The sequence below is a fragment of the Microcaecilia unicolor genome, chromosome 1, assembly GCF_901765095.1.
Source record: "Microcaecilia unicolor chromosome 1, aMicUni1.1, whole genome shotgun sequence".
In the NCBI taxonomy this organism is placed as follows: Eukaryota; Metazoa; Chordata; class Amphibia; order Gymnophiona; family Siphonopidae; genus Microcaecilia; species Microcaecilia unicolor.
Genome location: NC_044031.1, coordinates 729,310,710 through 729,329,599, shown reverse-complemented (window position 1 = coordinate 729,329,599; position 18,890 = coordinate 729,310,710). Strand labels below are relative to the sequence as shown.

At 46.5% G+C, this 18,890-nt stretch overlaps 1 protein-coding gene across 1 annotated transcript in view; it reads left to right on the top strand.

The window, feature by feature from the left end:
• CRTC3 (CREB regulated transcription coactivator 3) overlaps positions 1–18,890 on the top strand; it is a 193,526-nt gene that overhangs the window by 152,187 nt on the left and 22,449 nt on the right. Inside the window, exon 12 of the mRNA XM_030189632.1 lies at positions 6,567–6,749. Coding sequence (XP_030045492.1) covers positions 6,567–6,749 — 183 coding nt within the window. The remainder of the gene's footprint in view (positions 1–6,566; positions 6,750–18,890) is intronic.

Below are 18,890 nucleotides of genomic sequence, written 5' to 3'. Positions count from 1 at the left end.
CCTCATGTTGAGAGTAGAACCAGTCCCACTAGTACAGTTTATTTCTTAGTGCTACTAGATGTTTGCAGTGCTGTACAAATGTGTCCAAGAGTCTTCACTGTATGCTCAGGTTGATAGATTTTACGGTAAAATGAAACCTTCCTGATCCAGAATTGGCAGTGTGGACATCACTTAACTAGTGAGCTTGATTTTTGTTTCTACTTATGTCAATTCAGTGTTTTTGCTGAGTTCAGGCTGTCTGAGATAGGGAGGGTGTAATCTGGGGTGTTGATAATAGTGGGGTTGTCCACGCTGTGTAGGGATGAGAGGATGAGACAGTGTGCTTTTTTCTTTGTTTAGTTTTAGTTGAAATGCATTTGCCCAAGTGTCCATGATGTTCAAGCTGATCTTGATTTCGTTGGTGATTTAAGTCAGTTTAGATTTGTAAGGAATGAATATTGTGACATCGTCTGCATAGATGAAAGGGTTAAGGCCTTGGTTGGATAAGGACTTGGCTAGTGGGGTGGTCATTAGGTTGAAGAGGATCGGTGATAGCGGTGATCCTTGTGGTACTCCGCAGTCTGCTTTCCACGGCGATGATAAGTTTGAGTTTAATTTTACTTGATATGGTCTTGTGGTTAAGAAACCCTTGATCCAGCTAAGTATGTTTCCACCAATTCCAAATATCTAGTAATCTTATTAATATATTATGGTTTACCATGTCAAATGCACTAGACATGTTGAATTGGAGGAGGAGTATGTTTTTGCCTATTGCTATTTCCTGCTTGAATTTGGCTAGGAGAGTGAGCAGTACTGTTTCTGTGCTGTGGAGGGGGCGAAAACCTGACTGTGATTCATGTAATATTGAGAATTTGTTTATATAATCTGTAAGTTGTTTGGCTACCATGCTTTCCATCAGCTTGACTGACAACGGAATGGATGCTACTGGACGGTAGTTAGTGATTTCGTTTAGTTTTTTTCTTTGTGTCTCTGAGACAGGGAAATCTACTGTATTTCAAGAGTGTAGCTCATCTTAAGTTACTGAGGGAATAAGGCATCCAAGTCTGTACTGAAAATTTTTTATTATAAAATGTACCACAGAAAGCTGTCTTTGGATGAATGTTCCAGGATCCATCTGTAGGTATATTGCTTCTGGGTTAAGATGCTTTCCTGGTTATCAGGCTGGTGAGGTAACAAAATTTATAGGGAAAGGAAAATTAGCTCCTGGTTTTGACTGACTAGTGGATGTTTGTAGTAAGAACATAAACAGTTATCCTCTATCAACAAGGTGTATGGCTTGAAATGTGTTTGTCCCTCTGTCACTTTCTACCATCACCACCACCAAGCAATAATCTTAATTGTGTTCCTGTTAGACTAGTCTTCAGTTTTTGGAGACACTTGAATTCAACTTCTCCCATTTGATAAGGTTCTTTCTGCAAAGCAGAACCTCATCTCTTTCTTCCTTCTCCTAGGCAGACAGGTGAAGGATACAGAGAAACGGAATATATATCCAAAGCAAACTTGCTTCACTATGGAAAACTCTGCTTGGCAGCCTTGGATGTCTAGTATCCTTATGGCTTGGAAAGAATATTTTGTACATGAGGGACATCAAGAAAGGATTGTAGCAATTTCTTCTCTAATCCAAGTAGCCAATTCCATGTCTCTCCTTGTCAGAGCTACTTCTGAGATATAGCAGGAAAGGAATTGCACCCAAGAGAGAGACCTTGGTGTCATTGTGGATAGCGCATAATTTTTAGCCCAGTATGCCCAGATTATCATCTATTGGTATTTCAGGATCCATACTCCATTGTTTTTGTTTTTTTTAATTCCTTGCCAATTGTTCCTTCAAGGTATCTTTCCTTTTCCGAATCTTCTCCATGCTCGCTCTCCTGTAGTGTCCCCCAGGGCTCGGTTCTCTTCCCACTTCTCTTTAACCTTTTTTCTTAGTCCCCTGGCCACCCTGAACAAAGAGACTATAATCCGGTTTTACATCTATTCTGCCAACATTCTTCTTGTATCTACCCAAGATCCTAACACCCAGATATGTCTGCACTACAGTCTTCTTTAAACGCTGTTGACCATCAGTTATTTTCTAACTGCTTAGTACTAAACTCTTCAAAATCTGTTGCCCTCTGGATCATGAGACATCTACTTACCCCTCTGCTGTTGCCACCTGAGGAAGTTCCCCTCTGACCTTGGTTGAGTCTTTGAAATATTTATTTTATTTAAGAATTTTCTTTGATTCTCAATTGTCCATCAACCTTAAAAGTTTCTTCTGTTGTGAAATCTTATTTTCTTTCTCTGCATTTGATCCACTTCCTTTGTCCCATTTTGGATGTTAATGTCTGTCACATTTCTGTATTGTCTTGTTGCTTCTAAACTGGACTACTGTAATATTTATCTGGGTCTACCCTCTATTATTTTCCCAAAAAAACAAAGCAACCCACCCTCCCTCCGGTCTTTTCAAAACACTTCCATTTGATTACCCTTCACGCTCACCAATATGACCACGTCACTCTTCTTCTGAAGCTTCACCACTGGCTCCCGATTTCCTATAGAATTCAACACAAGGTCCAAACACTCGCCCATAAAGTCCTCTGTTCAGGGATTTCTCCTTACCTCTCTTTTCTTATTAGTCCTCCTAGGTCTGCACACACTTCCTTTCTTTGACTGACATTGGTTAGCATCCCTTCAGTTCACTGCTGTAGACTAGAATCCACTTGTCATTCTGCATTTTTCTATTCTGGCCCCTCCCTTTGGAACTCTCTCTCCTTCCTGATATTAGAGTTGAACTGTCCTACATTTGGCGTAGGGCCTCTTTGAAAGCCCATTTTGTTTATCCTGGCTTTCTGTGATATACCTTAGGGTCACCGGGGCTGGCACTCAAACTTCTTAGGTACCCGGTCCATTCCCCTCCCCCCTTTTTCTTTCTTTCTCCTATCCTATCTTATTGTAGTTCTTTTTGAATTTCTCATGCCTTAATTTTTGTAAACCACTTGATTCTTGCACTGAAAGGTGGTATATTGAGTACCCAATAAACTAAACTAATCTATACTGAACTTCCAAAAAAGCAACTAAAACGTTAGGGATTATTTAAAATGGAATGAAGAACAAAACTGAGAATATCATTATGCTTCTGTATAGGTCCATGTAGTGTTGCATGAGGACAGAAGTTTCATCCATTCCCTCCCATCCCCGGTGGAATCTAATCCATACCCACCTGTACCCGCTAAGATTCATTCCATCCCCACAATTAAGTGGAGGAGTGGCCTAGTGGTTAGGGTGGTGGACTTTGGTCCTGGGGAACTGAGGAACTGAGTTCGATTCCCGGTACAGGCAGCTCCTTGTGATTCTGGGCAAGTCACTTAACCCTCCATTGCCCGTCGCATTGAGCCCGCCATGAGTGGGAAAGCGCGGGGTACAAATGTAACAAAATAAAATAAATAAAAATTAATCTCCTCATCCCTAAGCGTATCCGCAGGAGTCAATGCTATTATTTACTTTTTCTCAGCCCTCTTGTTTCCTCTCAATCCCACCAGCCTCCTTGGGGTTTTGGATGGTATTCACTGTTCAACCAATGAGTGTTCCAAGTCTGTCTGGTGTTCCAGCTGCCTCTGGGCATTCCAAGCCTTATTCTGGCACTCCAACTGCCTCTCTTCATATGTTCCAAGCCTCATTATGGTGCTCCAATTGCTTCTCTCAGTGCATTCCAAGCCCCTCATTCTGGTGTCAACAGATTTTGATTACACTCCCGCGGGAATCCGACAGCAACTTCTTCCATCCCTGCAAGAATCCCATGGCAACTTCTTCCATACCTGCGGTGGTTCCATGGGATTCCTGCAATCACCATTCCCATGCAGCTCTGTGCCAACCACACATTTAATATTGTATTTTAGTTCTGGTCACCCCACCTCAGAAATGAAATAACAGAGCTGGAAAAGGTTCATAGAAGGGCAACCAGAGGAAGAGAGATGGAACACCTTCCTTATGAAGAGAGGCTAAACCATTTTAGGGCTATTCAGCTTGAGAGAATGTGATCAAACCAGAGATTATAGCTGGAAAAGTCCATAATCCAGTGGTTCCCGAACCTGGTCCTGGAGGAGCTCCAACCAGTCAGGTTTTCAGGATATCCACAATGAATACACACGAGAGAGATTTGCATGCAGTGGAGGCAGTGCTTTGACTACAGTAATGGCTTGTTCTTGGGTATTAAAAGGCATTAACTTGGAGCATTGCAAGTGGCCCAAAACACTGTAGCGAGGGTGTTAGGAATTTGTAGCCGCTATGAGCATGTTATGCCTGTGCTCAAACAGCTGCATTGGTTGCCAGTGGAGTAAAGAATAAGATTTAAAGTTTTGTATTTGGTATTTATACACTAGTAAAAGAGGCCCATTTCCAACAGAAATGAAACGGGCGCTAGCAAGGTTCCAGGGCCCCCTCCCTCCCTCCCTCTCTCTGTCCTACGAGTTCCATGCCCCCCTACCTGCCTCCCTCCCTGTCCTCCGAGTTCCAGGCACCCCTCTCCTTCGAGCTCCAGGACCCCCTCCCCCTCCCTCCCCTGCCTCCCTCCCTCCCTCTCTCTCTCTGTGCCCTCCGAGTAGAAGCAGGACGTGTGCGGCTGGCCCTCCCCTTCGTAAGTGCCGGCTGTTATTTAAAACTTCTTACCTCGTGGTCCGCCGGCAACAGTGAAGTCGAGCAGGCACAGCATGGCGCTTCACACTGCCTTTGCTTCTGTTTCAGCTCTGCCTCTGGTCCCACCCTCATTTCCTGTTTGCGGAAGGGTGGGACCAGAGGCAGAGCTGAAACAGAAGTGAAGGCAGTGTGAATCGCCGTGCCTGCTCAACTTCACTGTTGCCGGCGGAGCACCAGATAAAACATTTTAAATAACAGCCGGCACTTACGAAGGGGAGGGCCAGCCGCACATGTCCTGCTTTCACTCGGAGGGCACAGAGAGAGAGGGAGGGAGACGCAGAACTCAGAGAAGAGGGGGGGGCGTGGAAGAAGGGAGGGAGGTAGGGGGGCATTCTGTGCAGACCTCCGGAGAAGAGGGGGGCGTGGAACTCAGACGGGAGTGGAAGGAGGGAGGTAGGGGGGCATGGAACTGGTGCTGGCTTTCCTTCCCAGGTCGTCGTGAACTCGGGGGGGGGGGGGGGGGCGCGATTCTGTGCAGACCTCCGGTGGCTGGTGCTGGCTTCCCTCCCCTTCCCATTGGTCCGCCCTGTGACGTCATCCCCAGGGCGGACCAATGGGAAGTGTGTTATGAACCTAGGCATCCAGACGGAGGTGCAAATTATTATATAGGATGGGACGTCATCTATAATAGCTTCAAAACTTTGTGTCTCCCAGCCAAGAAGGCAGTTGGCGATCTGTGAACAAATTTTTGTTAGAAGTACCGACATGTCAAGATGTTTGTTTGGAAAAATTCTGATGTGTTTTTATTGTTGGGCCATGATTTTGGAATCAGTTGCCTCAGTGCGTCAGAGTCTCAGGAGATGGTGTTCTTAAGAAATTGTTGAAGACATGCTTGTTTAGCCAGGCATATGAGGGAGTATGATGTTAGGAGGTGAAGGTGCTGTACAGAGGGAGAATCTTGGGGGGGGGGGGAGAGAAGGGTTGGTTGTAATGTTTCTGTTGTGAGATGTTATGTGTGGCATTGTTTTGTTTGTGTATGTATAGATGTTTGAGGAGTTTGGAATATTTTATGATTGTCTATTAGTGTACTCCGCCTAGAAAGCTATTGATAAGAGCAGGATAGATGTTAATTTAAATAAGTTTTAGATCAGTGGTTCTTGAACCTTCCCTATTGATCCCATAGCCAGTCAGCCTTTTGAGGATTTCCACAATGAATATGCGTGAAAGATATTTGCATACAATGGCCAACTCATTATATGGAACTACATTTAATTCGTATTCATTGTGGATATCTTGAAAGCCTGGCCAACTGTGGGGTCAGTAGGCCAGCTTTGACAACTATTGGCGTAGACAACATTGTTACTGAAAACAGTTTGTTTCCAGATCCTTTTATGAGACCAGCAACACTCCTGTCATAGTAATGTCTCCAAATGGTTTCATTTTTATGTATGCCAAAATGACAGAAGTAAACCTCTGTAGACGAAAAAGGCAGAGTCTCCTTCCACCACAAATTTCTATATGGAAAGCAAACGTAAAAGTGTGAGCTCAAATTTCCAGTCCGTTTCACAAGTCCTATTGGCATCTTACTTCACGATGACATACAATTACTAAAAAATGGGGCATGAGAATGGACTACTTTCTGAGAGGTGGGTGAGCTAATGAAGACGAAGGTTCAAATCCTGCTTCTTGCTATAAACGGCCCAGTCACCTTGGGCAAGTCACCTTTTTTTCCTATTAACTTTAGGTATCCCCTTAGTTTTTTTTACACTTTTTATACTCAGATACAAGACCCTCCCCGAAACAGCTTACAGTGTATCTTGGGTATAGAGGAGCATATAAATAGCAGAATTCTTTATGCTTTTCTGTAAAGGTTTTTGCTTATTAACTATAGCAGCGGTACAGTTGCTTCCTGCCATCTTCATGAATGATTTGTGAACTTTTTTTTTTTTTTTTAGTTTGTTGCCTTGGATAGAAATCCCCTTACCTTTCCTCCTCTGGAACCACCACCACCATACACCTTGTACCAAGAACCATCCCAACAACCTTCATTGCAACATCAAGAACCCTGTGCCTCACCAGGACACCAGCAGCCTTCGCCTCCAGGGCCTCGACCAGGCTTCGACCTGAACGCTGTCAATGTAAGTGCTCGGCTGGAGCCTGCAGTGGCAGATAACTAATAGCAAGTTCTAAACAATGTTTTCGAGTGCTGCAGTGCTAGAAATTTACTATGTTTCCTACTATTGCCATGCATTTGTGGGTGATATCAGTCCATTATCTGCTGTACATGGCTTGTATATTGATGTGGAGACACGAGGGTAGGTCCTTGGAGAGGTCAAATGACATTTAAGATGCCAAAATGATTATGGATCATGTCACCTGTGTGATCTCTGAATCCTACATTAGAGGAAAAAAATGGATATAGGGCGGAAAACTTTCCTAGGTAAATATTCAGATCTAGAGGCAAATGTGCTGAATATACAGATGGGTGCTGGATATGGGTGTAATTCTCTACAAGTTCCCTAAAGTTAGGCGCTGGGGTGATACGAGCTATGCACGAATTCTGAATCGGCAATTCTCCGAGGACAAGCAGGCTGCTTGTTCTCACTGATGGGTGACGTCCACGGCAGCCCCTCCAATCGGAAACTTCACTAGCAAAGTCCTTTGCTAGTCCTCGCGCGCCCGCGCGCACCGCGCATGCGCGGCCGTCTTCCCGCCCGAAACCGGCTCGAGCCGGCCAGTCTTCTTTTGTCCGCACTCGGTACGGTCGTTTTTTCGCCGTGTCGAGCCCCGGAGAGTCGACCTTGCGCGTCCAAAGTTTTTTTGAGTGTGTTTTTTCTTCGGAAAAGCTTTCTTCTAGTGCGGGAAGTGCTCCGGAAACCCTCCCCGGGTTTCGTGTCAATCCTCCCCGTACTTCCAGCTTTTTGCCCCGATAAGTTTTCTTTCGTCGTCGGGGTAGGCCTCTTTCGGCCTCGGTCGAGATTTTTCTCCCTCTAAATTTTTGGTGCTTCAATTTTCGCCATTTCGGCTTTTGATTTCGCCGGCGTGATTTTTCCGCCCATGACATCGAAGCCTTCCAGCGGCTTCAAGAAGTGCACCCAGTGCGCCCGGGTTATCTCGCTCACTGATCGACACTCGTCGTGTCTTCAGTGTCTGGGGGCTGAGCACCGCCTCAGAACTGCAGTCTGTGTTCCCTGCTTCAAAGGCGGACTCAGGTAGCGAGACTAGCCCAGTGGAACGTGTTGTTCTCGGGCTCTTCGTCGGCATCGGCACCGGGATCTTCGAGTGCATCGACGTCGTCAGCGTCCAGACCATCTTCCTCGGCCGCCCTTGCATCGAGTGCATCGAGGCATCGGGCCTCTGCATCGGCGCCGAGACATCGGATAGCTGCATCGACGTCGGTGGTACCGGGACCTCGTCTCCTGATGTCGTCGTACGGTGGTGCATCGAGTGGAGTGCAGGTGAGGGCTGTCCATTCCCCTGCTGGTGGCGGTGAGCCCTCGGGTGGGTCTCCTCCTACCCTGAGGGCTCCTGCGGTACAGCCCCCCCGAGATCGACCCTCTTCAGTCTCGTCCCCGAGGAAGCGACGGATGGATTCTACGTCCTCCTCGTCGGTGCCGGGGAGCTCCGGTGACATGCTTCGGAAGAAATCGAAGAAGCATCGACACCGGTCTCCTCCCCGTGTCGGCACCGAGAGCTCTGGGTCGCCGAGGGCTTCGGCACCCAGCAGGCATCGGCACCGAGAGGACCGCTCACCCTCTGTTCAAGAGGTGTCGATGCGCTCCACTCTGGACAGCCCGGAACAGCCTCCTCGCCCGGAACAGGTGTCTGACGTCGACGCCTGCATCGACCTCTCAGCCTTTTTCTGCAGCCACTCTGAACGAGAGCCTCCGGGCCGTTCTCCCAGAGATTCTGGGAGAGCTGTTGCGCCCTACCCCTCCGGTACCGGCGGTGCTTGCGCCTCCGGTACCGTCGAGCGTGGCGCCGGCTGGCCCATCGCCCAGGTTGAGGTCCCCGACGTCGGTACCGCGTGCGGTGCCGACCGCGGCCACCTCCCAGGAGGGCTCCCCGACTACGTCGGCGGAGGGAGCTTCGCCGATGCGGGCGAGGGAGTCTTCCTCTCGACGCCCCCGTCGTGGACGTGGTTCCACTGAGTCGAGCAGGGCGAGGTTGCAGACACAGGTTCGGGAACTTGTGTCTGACACCGAGGGTGAGGCCTCGTGGGAGGAAGAGGAAGACCCCAGATATTTCTCTGACGAGGAGTCTGAGGGTCTTCCGTCTGATCCCACTCCCTCTCCTGAAAGGCAGCTGTCTCCTCCTGAGAGCCTGTCTTTCGCTTCCTTTGTCCGGGAGATGTCTACGGCCATCCCCTTCCCGGTGGTTGTGGAGGACGAGCCCAGGGCTGAAATGTTTGAGCTCCTGGACTATCCTTCTCCACCTAAGGAAGCGTCCACTGTTCCCTTGCACCATGTCCTAAAAAAGACATTGCTTGCGAACTGGACAAAACCCTTAACTAATCCCCACATTCCCAAGAAGATCGAGTCCCAGTACCGGATCCATGGGGACCCAGAGCTGATGCGCACTCAGTTGCCTCATGACTCTGGAGTTGTGGATTTGGCCCTAAAGAAGGCTAAGAGTTCTAGGGAACATGCTTCGGCGCCCCCGGGCAAGGACGCTAGAACCTTAGACTCCTTTGGGAGGAAGGCCTACCATTCCTCTATGCTCGTGTCCAAGATCCAGTCTTACCAGCTCTACACGAGCATACACATGCGGAACAATGTGCGGCAGTTGGCGGGCTTGGTTGATGCTCTTCCCCCCGAGCAAGCCAAGCCTTTTCAGGAGGTGGTCAGGCAGCTGAAGGCGTGCAGAAAATTCCTGGCCAGAGGAGTTTATGACACTTTTGATGTTGCGTCCAGGGCCGCTGCTCAAGGTGTGGTGATGCGCAGGCTCTCATGGCTGCGTGCCGCCGACCTGGAGAATAGACTCCAGCAGCGGATTGCGGACTCGCCTTGCCGTGCGGACAATATTTTTGGCGAAAAAGTTGAACAGGTGGTAGAGTCTCTCCACCAGCGGGACACCGCATTCGACAAATTCGCCCGCCGGCAGCCTTCAGCCTCTACCTCTACAGGTAGACGATTTTTCGGGGGAAGGAAGACTGTTCCCTACTCTTCTGGCAAGCGTAGGTACAATCCTCCTTCCCGACAGCCTGCGGCCCAGGCTAAGCCCCAGCGCGCTCGCTCTCGTCAGCAGCGTGCGACTCAGCAAGGCCCCGCGGCTCCCCAGCAAAAGCAAGGGGCGAGCTTTTGACTGGCTCCAGCAGAGCATAGCCGACATCCAAGTGTCCGTGCCGGGCGACCTGCCAGTCGGAGGGAGGTTGAAAGCTTTTCACCAAAGGTGGCCTCTCATAACCTCCGATCAGTGGGTTCTGCAAATAGTCCGGCAGGGATACACCCTCAATTTGACATCAAAACCTCCAAATTGTCCACCGGGAGCTCAGTCTTACAGCTTCCAACACAAGAAGGTACTTGCAGAGGAACTCTCCGCCCTTCTCAGCGCCAATGCGGTCGAGCCCGTGCCATCCGGGCAAGAAGGGCTGGGATTCTATTCCAGGTACTTCCTTGTGGAAAAGAAAACAGGGGGGATGCGTCCCATCCTAGACCTAAGGGCCCTGAACAAATATCTCGAAAAAGAAAAGTTCAGGATGCTTTCCCTGGGCACCCTTCTCCCCATGATTCAGCAAAACGATTGGCTATGCTCTCTGGACTTGAAGGATGCCTACACACACATCCCGATATTGCCAGCTCACAGGCAGTATCTGCGATTTCAGGTGGGCACACGCCACTTCCAGTACTGTGTGCTACCCTTTGGGCTCGCCTCTGCGCCCAGGGTGTTCACAAAGTGCCTAGCTGTGGTAGCAGCGGCACTCCGCAGGCTGGGGGTGCACGTGTTCCCATATCTCGACGATTGGCTGGTAAAGAACACATCAGAGGCAGGAGCCCTGCAGTCCATGCGGATGACTATTCGCCTACTGGAACTACTGGGGTTTGTGATAAATTATCCAAAGTCCCACCTTCTCCCAGCGCAGAGACTCGAATTCATAGGAGCTCTGCTGGATTCTCGGACGGCTCGCGCCTATCTCCCAGAGACGAGAGCCAACAACTTGTTGTCCCTCGTCTCGCGGGTGCGAGCGTCCCAGCAGATCACAGCTCGGCAGATGTTGAGATTGCTGGGCCACATGGCCTCCACAGTTCATGTGACTCCCATGGCCCGCCTTCACATGAGATCTGCTCAATGGACCCTGGCCTCTCAGTGGTATCAGGCCGCAGGAGGTCTAGAGGACGTGATCCACCTGTCCACGAGTTTTCTCGACTCCCTGTATTGGTGGACGATTTGCTCCAATTTGACTCTGGGACGTCCCTTCCAAATTCCTCAGCCACAAAAAGTGCTGACCACGGATGCGTCCCTCCTGGGATGGGGAGCTCATGTCGATGGGCTCCACACCCAAGGAAGCTGGTCCCTCCAGGAACGCGATCTGCAGATCAATCTTCTGGAGTTACGAGCGATCTGGAACGCTCTGAAGGCTTTCAGAGATCGGCTGTCCCACCAAATTATCCAAATTCAGACAGACAACCAGGTTGCCATGTACTATGACAACAAGCAGGGGGGCACCGGATCTCGCCCCCTGTGTCAGGAAGCCGTCAGCATGTGGCTCTGGGCTCGCCGTCAAGGCATGGTGCTCCAAGCCACATATCTGGCAGGCGTAAACAACAGTCTGGCCGACAGGTTGAGCAGGATTATGCAACCTCACGAGTGGTCGCTCAACTCCCGAGTGGTGCGCCAGGTCTTCCAAGCGTGGGGCACCCCCTTGGTAGATCTCTTCGCATCTCGAGTGAACCACAAAGTCCCTCAGTTCTGTTCCAGGCTTCAGGCCCACGGCAGACTGGCATCGGATGCCTTCCTCCTGGATTGGGGGGAGGGCCTGCTGTATGCTTATCCTCCCATCCCTCTGGTGGGGAAGACTTTGTTGAAACTCAAGCAAGACCGAGGCACCATGATTCTGATTGCTCCCTTTTGGCCGCGTCAGATCTGGTTCCCTCTTCTTCTGGAGTTGTCCTCCGAAGAACCGTGGAGATTGGAGTGTTTTCCGACCCTCATCACACAGGACGAAGGGGCGCTTCTGCATCCCAACCTCCAGTCGCTGGCTCTTACGGCCTGGATGTTGAGGGCGTAGACTTTGCCTCTTTGGGTCTGTCAGAGGGTGTCTCCCGCATCTTGCTTGCTTCCAGGAAAGATTCCATTAAGAGGAGTTACTTCTTCCATTGGAGGAGGTTTGCCGTCTGGTGTGACAGCAAGGCCTTAGATCCTCGCTCTTGTCCTACACAGACCCTGCTTGATTACCTTCTGCACTTGTCTGAGTCTGGTCTCAAGACCAACTCCGTAAGGGTTCACCTTAGTGCGATTAGTGCATACCATTACCGTGTGGAAGGTAAGCCGATCTCAGGACAGCCTTAGTTGTTCGCTTCATGAGAGGTTTGCTTTTGTCAAAGCCCCCTGTCAAGCCTCCTACAGTGTCATGGGATCTCAATGTCGTTCTCACCCAGCTGATGAAACCTCCTTTTGAGCCACTGAATTCCTGCCATCCGAAGTACTTGACCTGGAAGGTCATTTTCTTGGTGGCAGTTACTTCGGCTCGTAGAGTCAGTGAGCTTCAGGCCCTGGTAGCCCAGGCCCCTTACACCAAATTTCATCACAACAGAGTAGTCCTCCGCACTCACCCTAAGTTTCTGCCAAAGGTCGTGTCGGAGTTCCATCTGAACCAGTCAATTGTCTTGCCAACATTCTTTCCCCGTCCTCATTCCTGCCCTGCTGAGCGTCAGCTGCACACATTGGACTGCAAGAGAGCATTGGCCTTCTATCTGGAGCGGACGCAGCCCCACAGACTGTCCGCCCAATTGTTTGTTTCTTTTGATCCCAATAGGAGGGGAGTGGCTGTAGGAAAACGCACCATATCCAATTGGCTAGCAGATTGCATTTCCTTCACTTACGCCCAGGCGGGGCTGGCTCTTGAGGGTCATGTCACGGCTCATAATGTTCGAGCCATGGCTGCGTCGGTAGCCCACTTGAAGTCAGCCTCCATTGAAGAAATTTGCAAAGCTGCGACGTGGTCATCTGTCCACACATTCACATCTCATTACTGCCTGCAGCAGGATACCCGACGCGACAGTCGGTTCGGGCAGTCAGTTCTTCAGAACCTGTTTGGGCTTTAGGATCCAACTCCACCCCCCGAGGGCCCTGTTTGTTCTGTTCCAGGCTACACTCTCAGTTAGTTGGTAAATTTTTAGGTCAATCTCAGTTATGTCCTCGCCGTTGCGAGGCCCAATTGACCATGGTTGTTGTTTTGAGTGAGCCTGGGGGCTAGGGATACCCCATCAGTGAGAACAAGCAGCCTGCTTGTCCTCGGAGAAAGCGAATGCTACATACCTGTAGAAGGTATTCTCCGAGGACAGCAGGCTGATTGTTCTCACAAACCCGCCCGCCTCCCCTTTGGAGTTGTGTCTTCCCTTGAAGTGTATTGTCTTGCTACATACTGGACTGGCCGGCTCGAGCCGGTTTCGGGCGGGAAGACGGCCGCGCATGCGCGGTGCGCGCGGGCGCGCGAGGACTAGCAAAGGACTTTGCTAGTGAAGTTTCCGATTGGAGGGGCTGCCGTGGACGTCACCCATCAGTGAGAACAATCAGCCTGCTGTCCTCGGAGAATACCTTCTACAGGTATGTAGCATTCGCTTTATACACCTAACTTTAGGTGCAAGCACTTAACACTTGCTCAGTGCTGGTGTAAATGCTCACACCACTGCATGTAAGTGCTAGGCGTGCCCCTGACCTGACCATGTCCCTCCTAGGTCCACACCCCTCTCCCAGTTGTGCATTTTGGATTTTGAGCCCACAATTTGTAGAATACTGAATAAGAGCTATGCATATAACTACAAATTAGCGCCAATTATAGCCTTTTGGTGGTTAATACTAATTAGCAGCTAATTAAGCAATTAAGTTACATGTGTAGCTGATACTATTCTATAAATTGTGTATACAACTTTGTGTTTTAACCATCAAATTGTGCCTGCAAGATCATAGAATTTGGAGGATAGTGGTGATATTCAGCCATTATCCATATAACCGAGCAGTTTAATTTAGTCCTCAAAATACTGCTGTGAATTAAACAGCTTGGCTATACAGATAGCGGCCAATTCTTAAACAACACGGAACGCCCTTGCACAGCCCAAGCATATCTGGGTAGTGCTGAAGCATTTAGAGGGAATTTTCTATTCTATTCTGTTTCTAGCTTTTATAGCCTGTTTATATCTACATAAAATCAAAGCGGGTTACAATATTTAATATAAGACCATAAACTAATCAATTCTAAAGGGTTACAATATTTAATATAAGACCATAAACTAATCAATTCCAAAGAGAAGTTTTTAAAGCTTTCCTAAATTGCAAATGGGAGTGCTCCTAATTTAATTCCATATTTTTATTTTACAGATTTACAATAAATTCAAGAACAGATCTTGATACAGAAAAGATGAATAATCCTGTTCAAATTTCCATATTCTCAAATGGTTAACATAAAAAAAAAAGGCAAAAGGAAAATATAATATTTTCCATATTACTTTCATAGTATTCATCTTTAGTCCGCAATTAGTTGGAGGCATATCACTATATCTGTGGAATATCAAAAGAATATTATAATAATAATTCTTCCTATAAAGAAGCAGGAGGCTGCAAGGGAGCTCCAGGAATTTTCTTCTTAATTTATGAAGTAGATGCAATTGTTGTTCTTGGTTGTACAGAGGGGGTCAAGGCTATTTTAGAATCTAAGAAAGAACTAAATTGTTTAGGATCAAAAAACACATATTTAACAGAATTTAATCACACATTTACAGGGGAAATTCAACCAGAACAGACCGCCCAATTGTATAATTTTTGGGCGTAATTTAAGAAACTCTTTGACACCTCCTTTGGGTCGCTTTAGAGACGTCCGGAAACATTCTGACTTTATAATTCAAGAAAAGCTGATCTTTGTGAAGAAAAAATTTTCAATATCCAATCTTTATCTGGTTGTAATACAAAAATCACTATAAGAGTTGTTGCCATTAAACCCAAGTTATCATCTTCCAAAGTCTGTGTTAAATTCAAGTCCAAGGTATCAAAAGGTATTCCAGACCCTTGATCACCCAATTGGTCTGTCTCCTTTTTTTTTTTTTTAATAAGGTAAAAAATGATAAATTTTTGAAACCGGAGGGGTATACTTGTTCAGGTATCTTCAGAACTTCAGTCATGTATCTTTTAAAAGTTATTAGTGGGGCTATTGAAGCCTGTTTAGGAAAAATTATCAATCTCACTGTATTAGATCTTTGCTGATTCTCCAAAGTTTCTATTTTATTCTAAAGATACAATTTTTCTTTAATCAAGTTAACTTGTGTTTGTTGAAGAACTTGTATGTCTTTTGTATTCATCTCCAATGTTTTGTCCATAGTTGTTATATTTCCCTCTTATGTTGGTATTTTTTCTGATAAGGTTTGAGACTGTTGAATTAAAGGAGAAAGTTTTGGGGAGAAAGAAGCTTCCAGGCCCATTAAAGCTTCCCAAATGGCTTCTAAACTGATTTTTTTTTTCTGGTTTTTTTTTTGACAAAAGAAACTTGGTGAATCAAGGTCTGCCAGAGATTCTTTCGGAAGCCTTGTCTCCTTCGTCAGATGGTTTCCAACGTTCCCTTCCCTTTCATTCGCAACTGCTTGTGCGGATATTGTCGGCGGTATTCTATGCGAGCTGGATCCCGCGCCAGGAAACCCTATCGCCTCTTTGGTACTAAGGGTTTCTTGGCCCCTTCTCGTTGTATCCGCCGGCATGGGAGGAGCACACCGTTCGGGGCTTAGCGATGTCTCTGCTTCTAAACGGAGGGGCGGCTCACCTTTCCCCGCACTCTCCGACAACGAAGACGCAGCTCCCGATGCCATTCCTGGAAGGAGAAATCGGTCCAAAGAGCCCACAATTAGCAAAACTAGGGCCGCGGGACCAGCGCGTTGTTTGCCCCTCCTCTTAGGCATAGAGAAAAGAAGAAATTGCAATCTGCAGGAAACCTGAGGTGAGTGGGTTAGGAGCGACTTCTCAGCTCTCCCTCTCATCCGCCATCTTGCCTTAATTCCATATTTTAAGGGTACACCTTGAACAGTAGGAAATCCCAATCGTAAATGGGAAGCTGATTGAGCTAGAGGAATGGACAATGACTGGACATAAGCAAGAGGACAATAACCAGTTACAATTTTAAATACCAAACATGCCACCGTATACTCCACTCATGCACCAACTGGCAACCAGTGCAAATCTTTCAGCAGAGGAGTTACAGGATCATGCCTGTTACTCCTAAATATCAGTTTTGCTACTGTATTTTGTAAGAGTTGTAACCTGTGGTTCTGTCTACATGGTGCTGCTGAAAATTCACGGATAGAGGACTTAAATATTTAGGGTGGGTATTAAGCGTCTTCAGTATTGACTTGTCCATTTTTAAAAAGTTATTGTATTATAAAATTCATTTGCAACAATGACTTCCAATTGGTAATTTCAAGTTTGACATTCTTCATTATTTCTATTTGACTGCCCACAGCTTTTACATGCTTAGAGTGAGTGTTGTACATGATAAAATAAAGAGTACACTTCTCCATTATTAGACAGAATGCAGGTCAAAATACAAACACGATTAGAAAAAAATGTACAGACAACCTAAAACATCCATACTTGTAGCCTAAAAAGCCATTTCTTCACTTTTTTCATGTTTTTAATCAGTTACAAAACAAAAGGGGGGGAGGGATAATTCTGTAAAGTTAGGTATCAGTCAGGCACCCTCTGGGCACCTGCATATGGATGCACTGTCATAGAATTGCCCTCCAAGTGGCCAAAGATAAGGCCCTAATCTGAGTATGCTAAAGATTAATTTCCTTCAGGATGGAAGGAAAGCATAATCAGAATTTAGCCCCAGTTCTCAAGGATCTGTAAGGGTTTATTAGACGTCTCAAATATTTTAGGCTCAGCCCTCTTAGATACTTGTGGACAAATGAAAGCAGTTTGAATTTAAAACAATGTGCATCAGTGCAGGGGACACATGCATGAGTCATATTTTCAAAGCGCTTAGTCTTCCAAATTTCCATAGAAACCTATGGAACTTTGGAAGGCTAAGTGCTTTGAAAATATGCCTCATGGTCTCCTGAGACTTTCAGCCAGCCTAGCAGCACTATTTTATACAAACTGCTGTCTAAATATTTGGCTAATAGCCCTGAAGACAATACGGTACAGTATTTGATCCTTGGTATGACAGCTGCATTTGCAATCAGTAAATGCTCCCTAGATGAAAATGGATGAAGATGTCCCAAAAGATGAAGCTGACTACATTTTCTTGTCCGTCTTCAAGACAGAATCAAGAGTCGCACCAAGGGCACTAACCTGATCAGGTAACAGTAGCTATAATCCTTTCATCAGAGTTGCTGGAGGATCAAACCCACAAAATCTTTGTCTTCAAAGAATTGTGTTTTAAGGGCAGCAGTCAAAAAGCAGTTGTCACCAAATCAGAGTTTTCCTAATGTCAGTTTCCCTTCCCTGTCCAGTTTGGTAGATCAGTTGGTTTTCTTCTGCCTATATAAAGGGAATCAGATGCAGATCATGAATTAGTAACTTCAGTGAACAAATGTAAGTACTAAAAAGAATAGGAGATAACATATGATCCTTGCAGGACACCACATTTTGAGACCATGAGTGGAAAGTTGCACTGATTAACTATCGCCCACTGAACTCTTCCAGGAAGGACTTAAAGCAAGATACTGCCCTCTTGTGTTTATAGTATATAGTTGCTCTAATAAAATATGATCATAAGCTGAATGAAAAGCAGATGACCAATCTGAAATGATCATAGCCACATTATCTTTCTTAGTTGTATATGCAGTGCATCGAGCAAGGCCAGCAGAAAGTCTCCCTGCTGTGAAAAGACTTTTTGGTTTGCCACCATTTCTTCACAGAATGCTGACCCAGAGTACTACAAAGCAAGATATCTTTGGTCGCTGTATCAGTTGTAACCCTTAGGTTGGGTTTATCGTGATCTGTATTTATTGCCTTAGATGATCTCTGATGCAGGCGCTGTACACTGAAACACGACCTGTGGGGTCCTGAATTAAAGACTAGTCCCTATTTTGAAGGTTTTTGGTGCTGTTTTTTTCATATGTGGAAAGACCAGAGACCATATTGAGTGGCATCCAAAAATCTGATGATTTATCCAGGTACTGTTTGCAGTGCTGTCTCAGTCAATTTCCCTAAGACAGGAAGGTAAGAGACAGGACAGTTCTGTTATTAAAAAAAAATTATATCCTGCTGTATGTAAAATTCTGTGAGTTATAACTTAAAATACACAATGAAAGAACAAATAAAACTGAATACCATGAATAAATAACTAATTCAGCAACAAAGTGATTGTGATAGATGTTCCTCTGGACCAGGGGTGGGTTTGTGGGCTGAATGTGGTCTACCATGGACGAGTGGCCTAATTGGTTAGTGCAGCGGGATTTTGATCTTGGCAACCTGGGTTCGAATCCCACTGTAGCTCCTTGTGACTTCGGGCAAGTCATTTAACCCTCCATTGCCCCAGGTACAAAACTTATATTGTGAGTCTTCTAGGACCAGAGAGAGTACCTGCATATAATGTGTACAGTGCTGTGTACGTCTAATAGCTTTATAGTATGTGGCCTGCAAAACCATGGGAAGTATACACAGAAAACATCAGTGACCAGAGTTTTGGTGATTTTTAAATACTGTATTTCATAAATATTTTCAGAAAAGGAACTCGAGCAGTTTGCCATTTTTTGTTACATTTTTACTTTATTACAGAAGGTCTGTGGAGCTCTGTGTGTTTCTGGTTCTGAGGTATAATGTAGCAATCCCACTAGGGATAGTACCGACATTCTTGTAGCAATCCCACTAGGGATAGTACTGACACTCTTGCAGACCTCTGTGTATGAGGTTTCTCACCCTTGCTCTAGTCTAACCTGACGAAGGATAGTGTGTCCAAGAGACATTTATCCTGGGACCTCAAAATCTGAGGTGGACTATATATGCTCTGTGATGAAGTAATTATAAAAGCGCACATTATTGTTTGGGGGAGAAAGTTATCATTGTGGGCTACTGTTAAGATGTGTTATTTTACAACAAACATGCTATTTTAGCACAGGTTCCATGTTATGCAA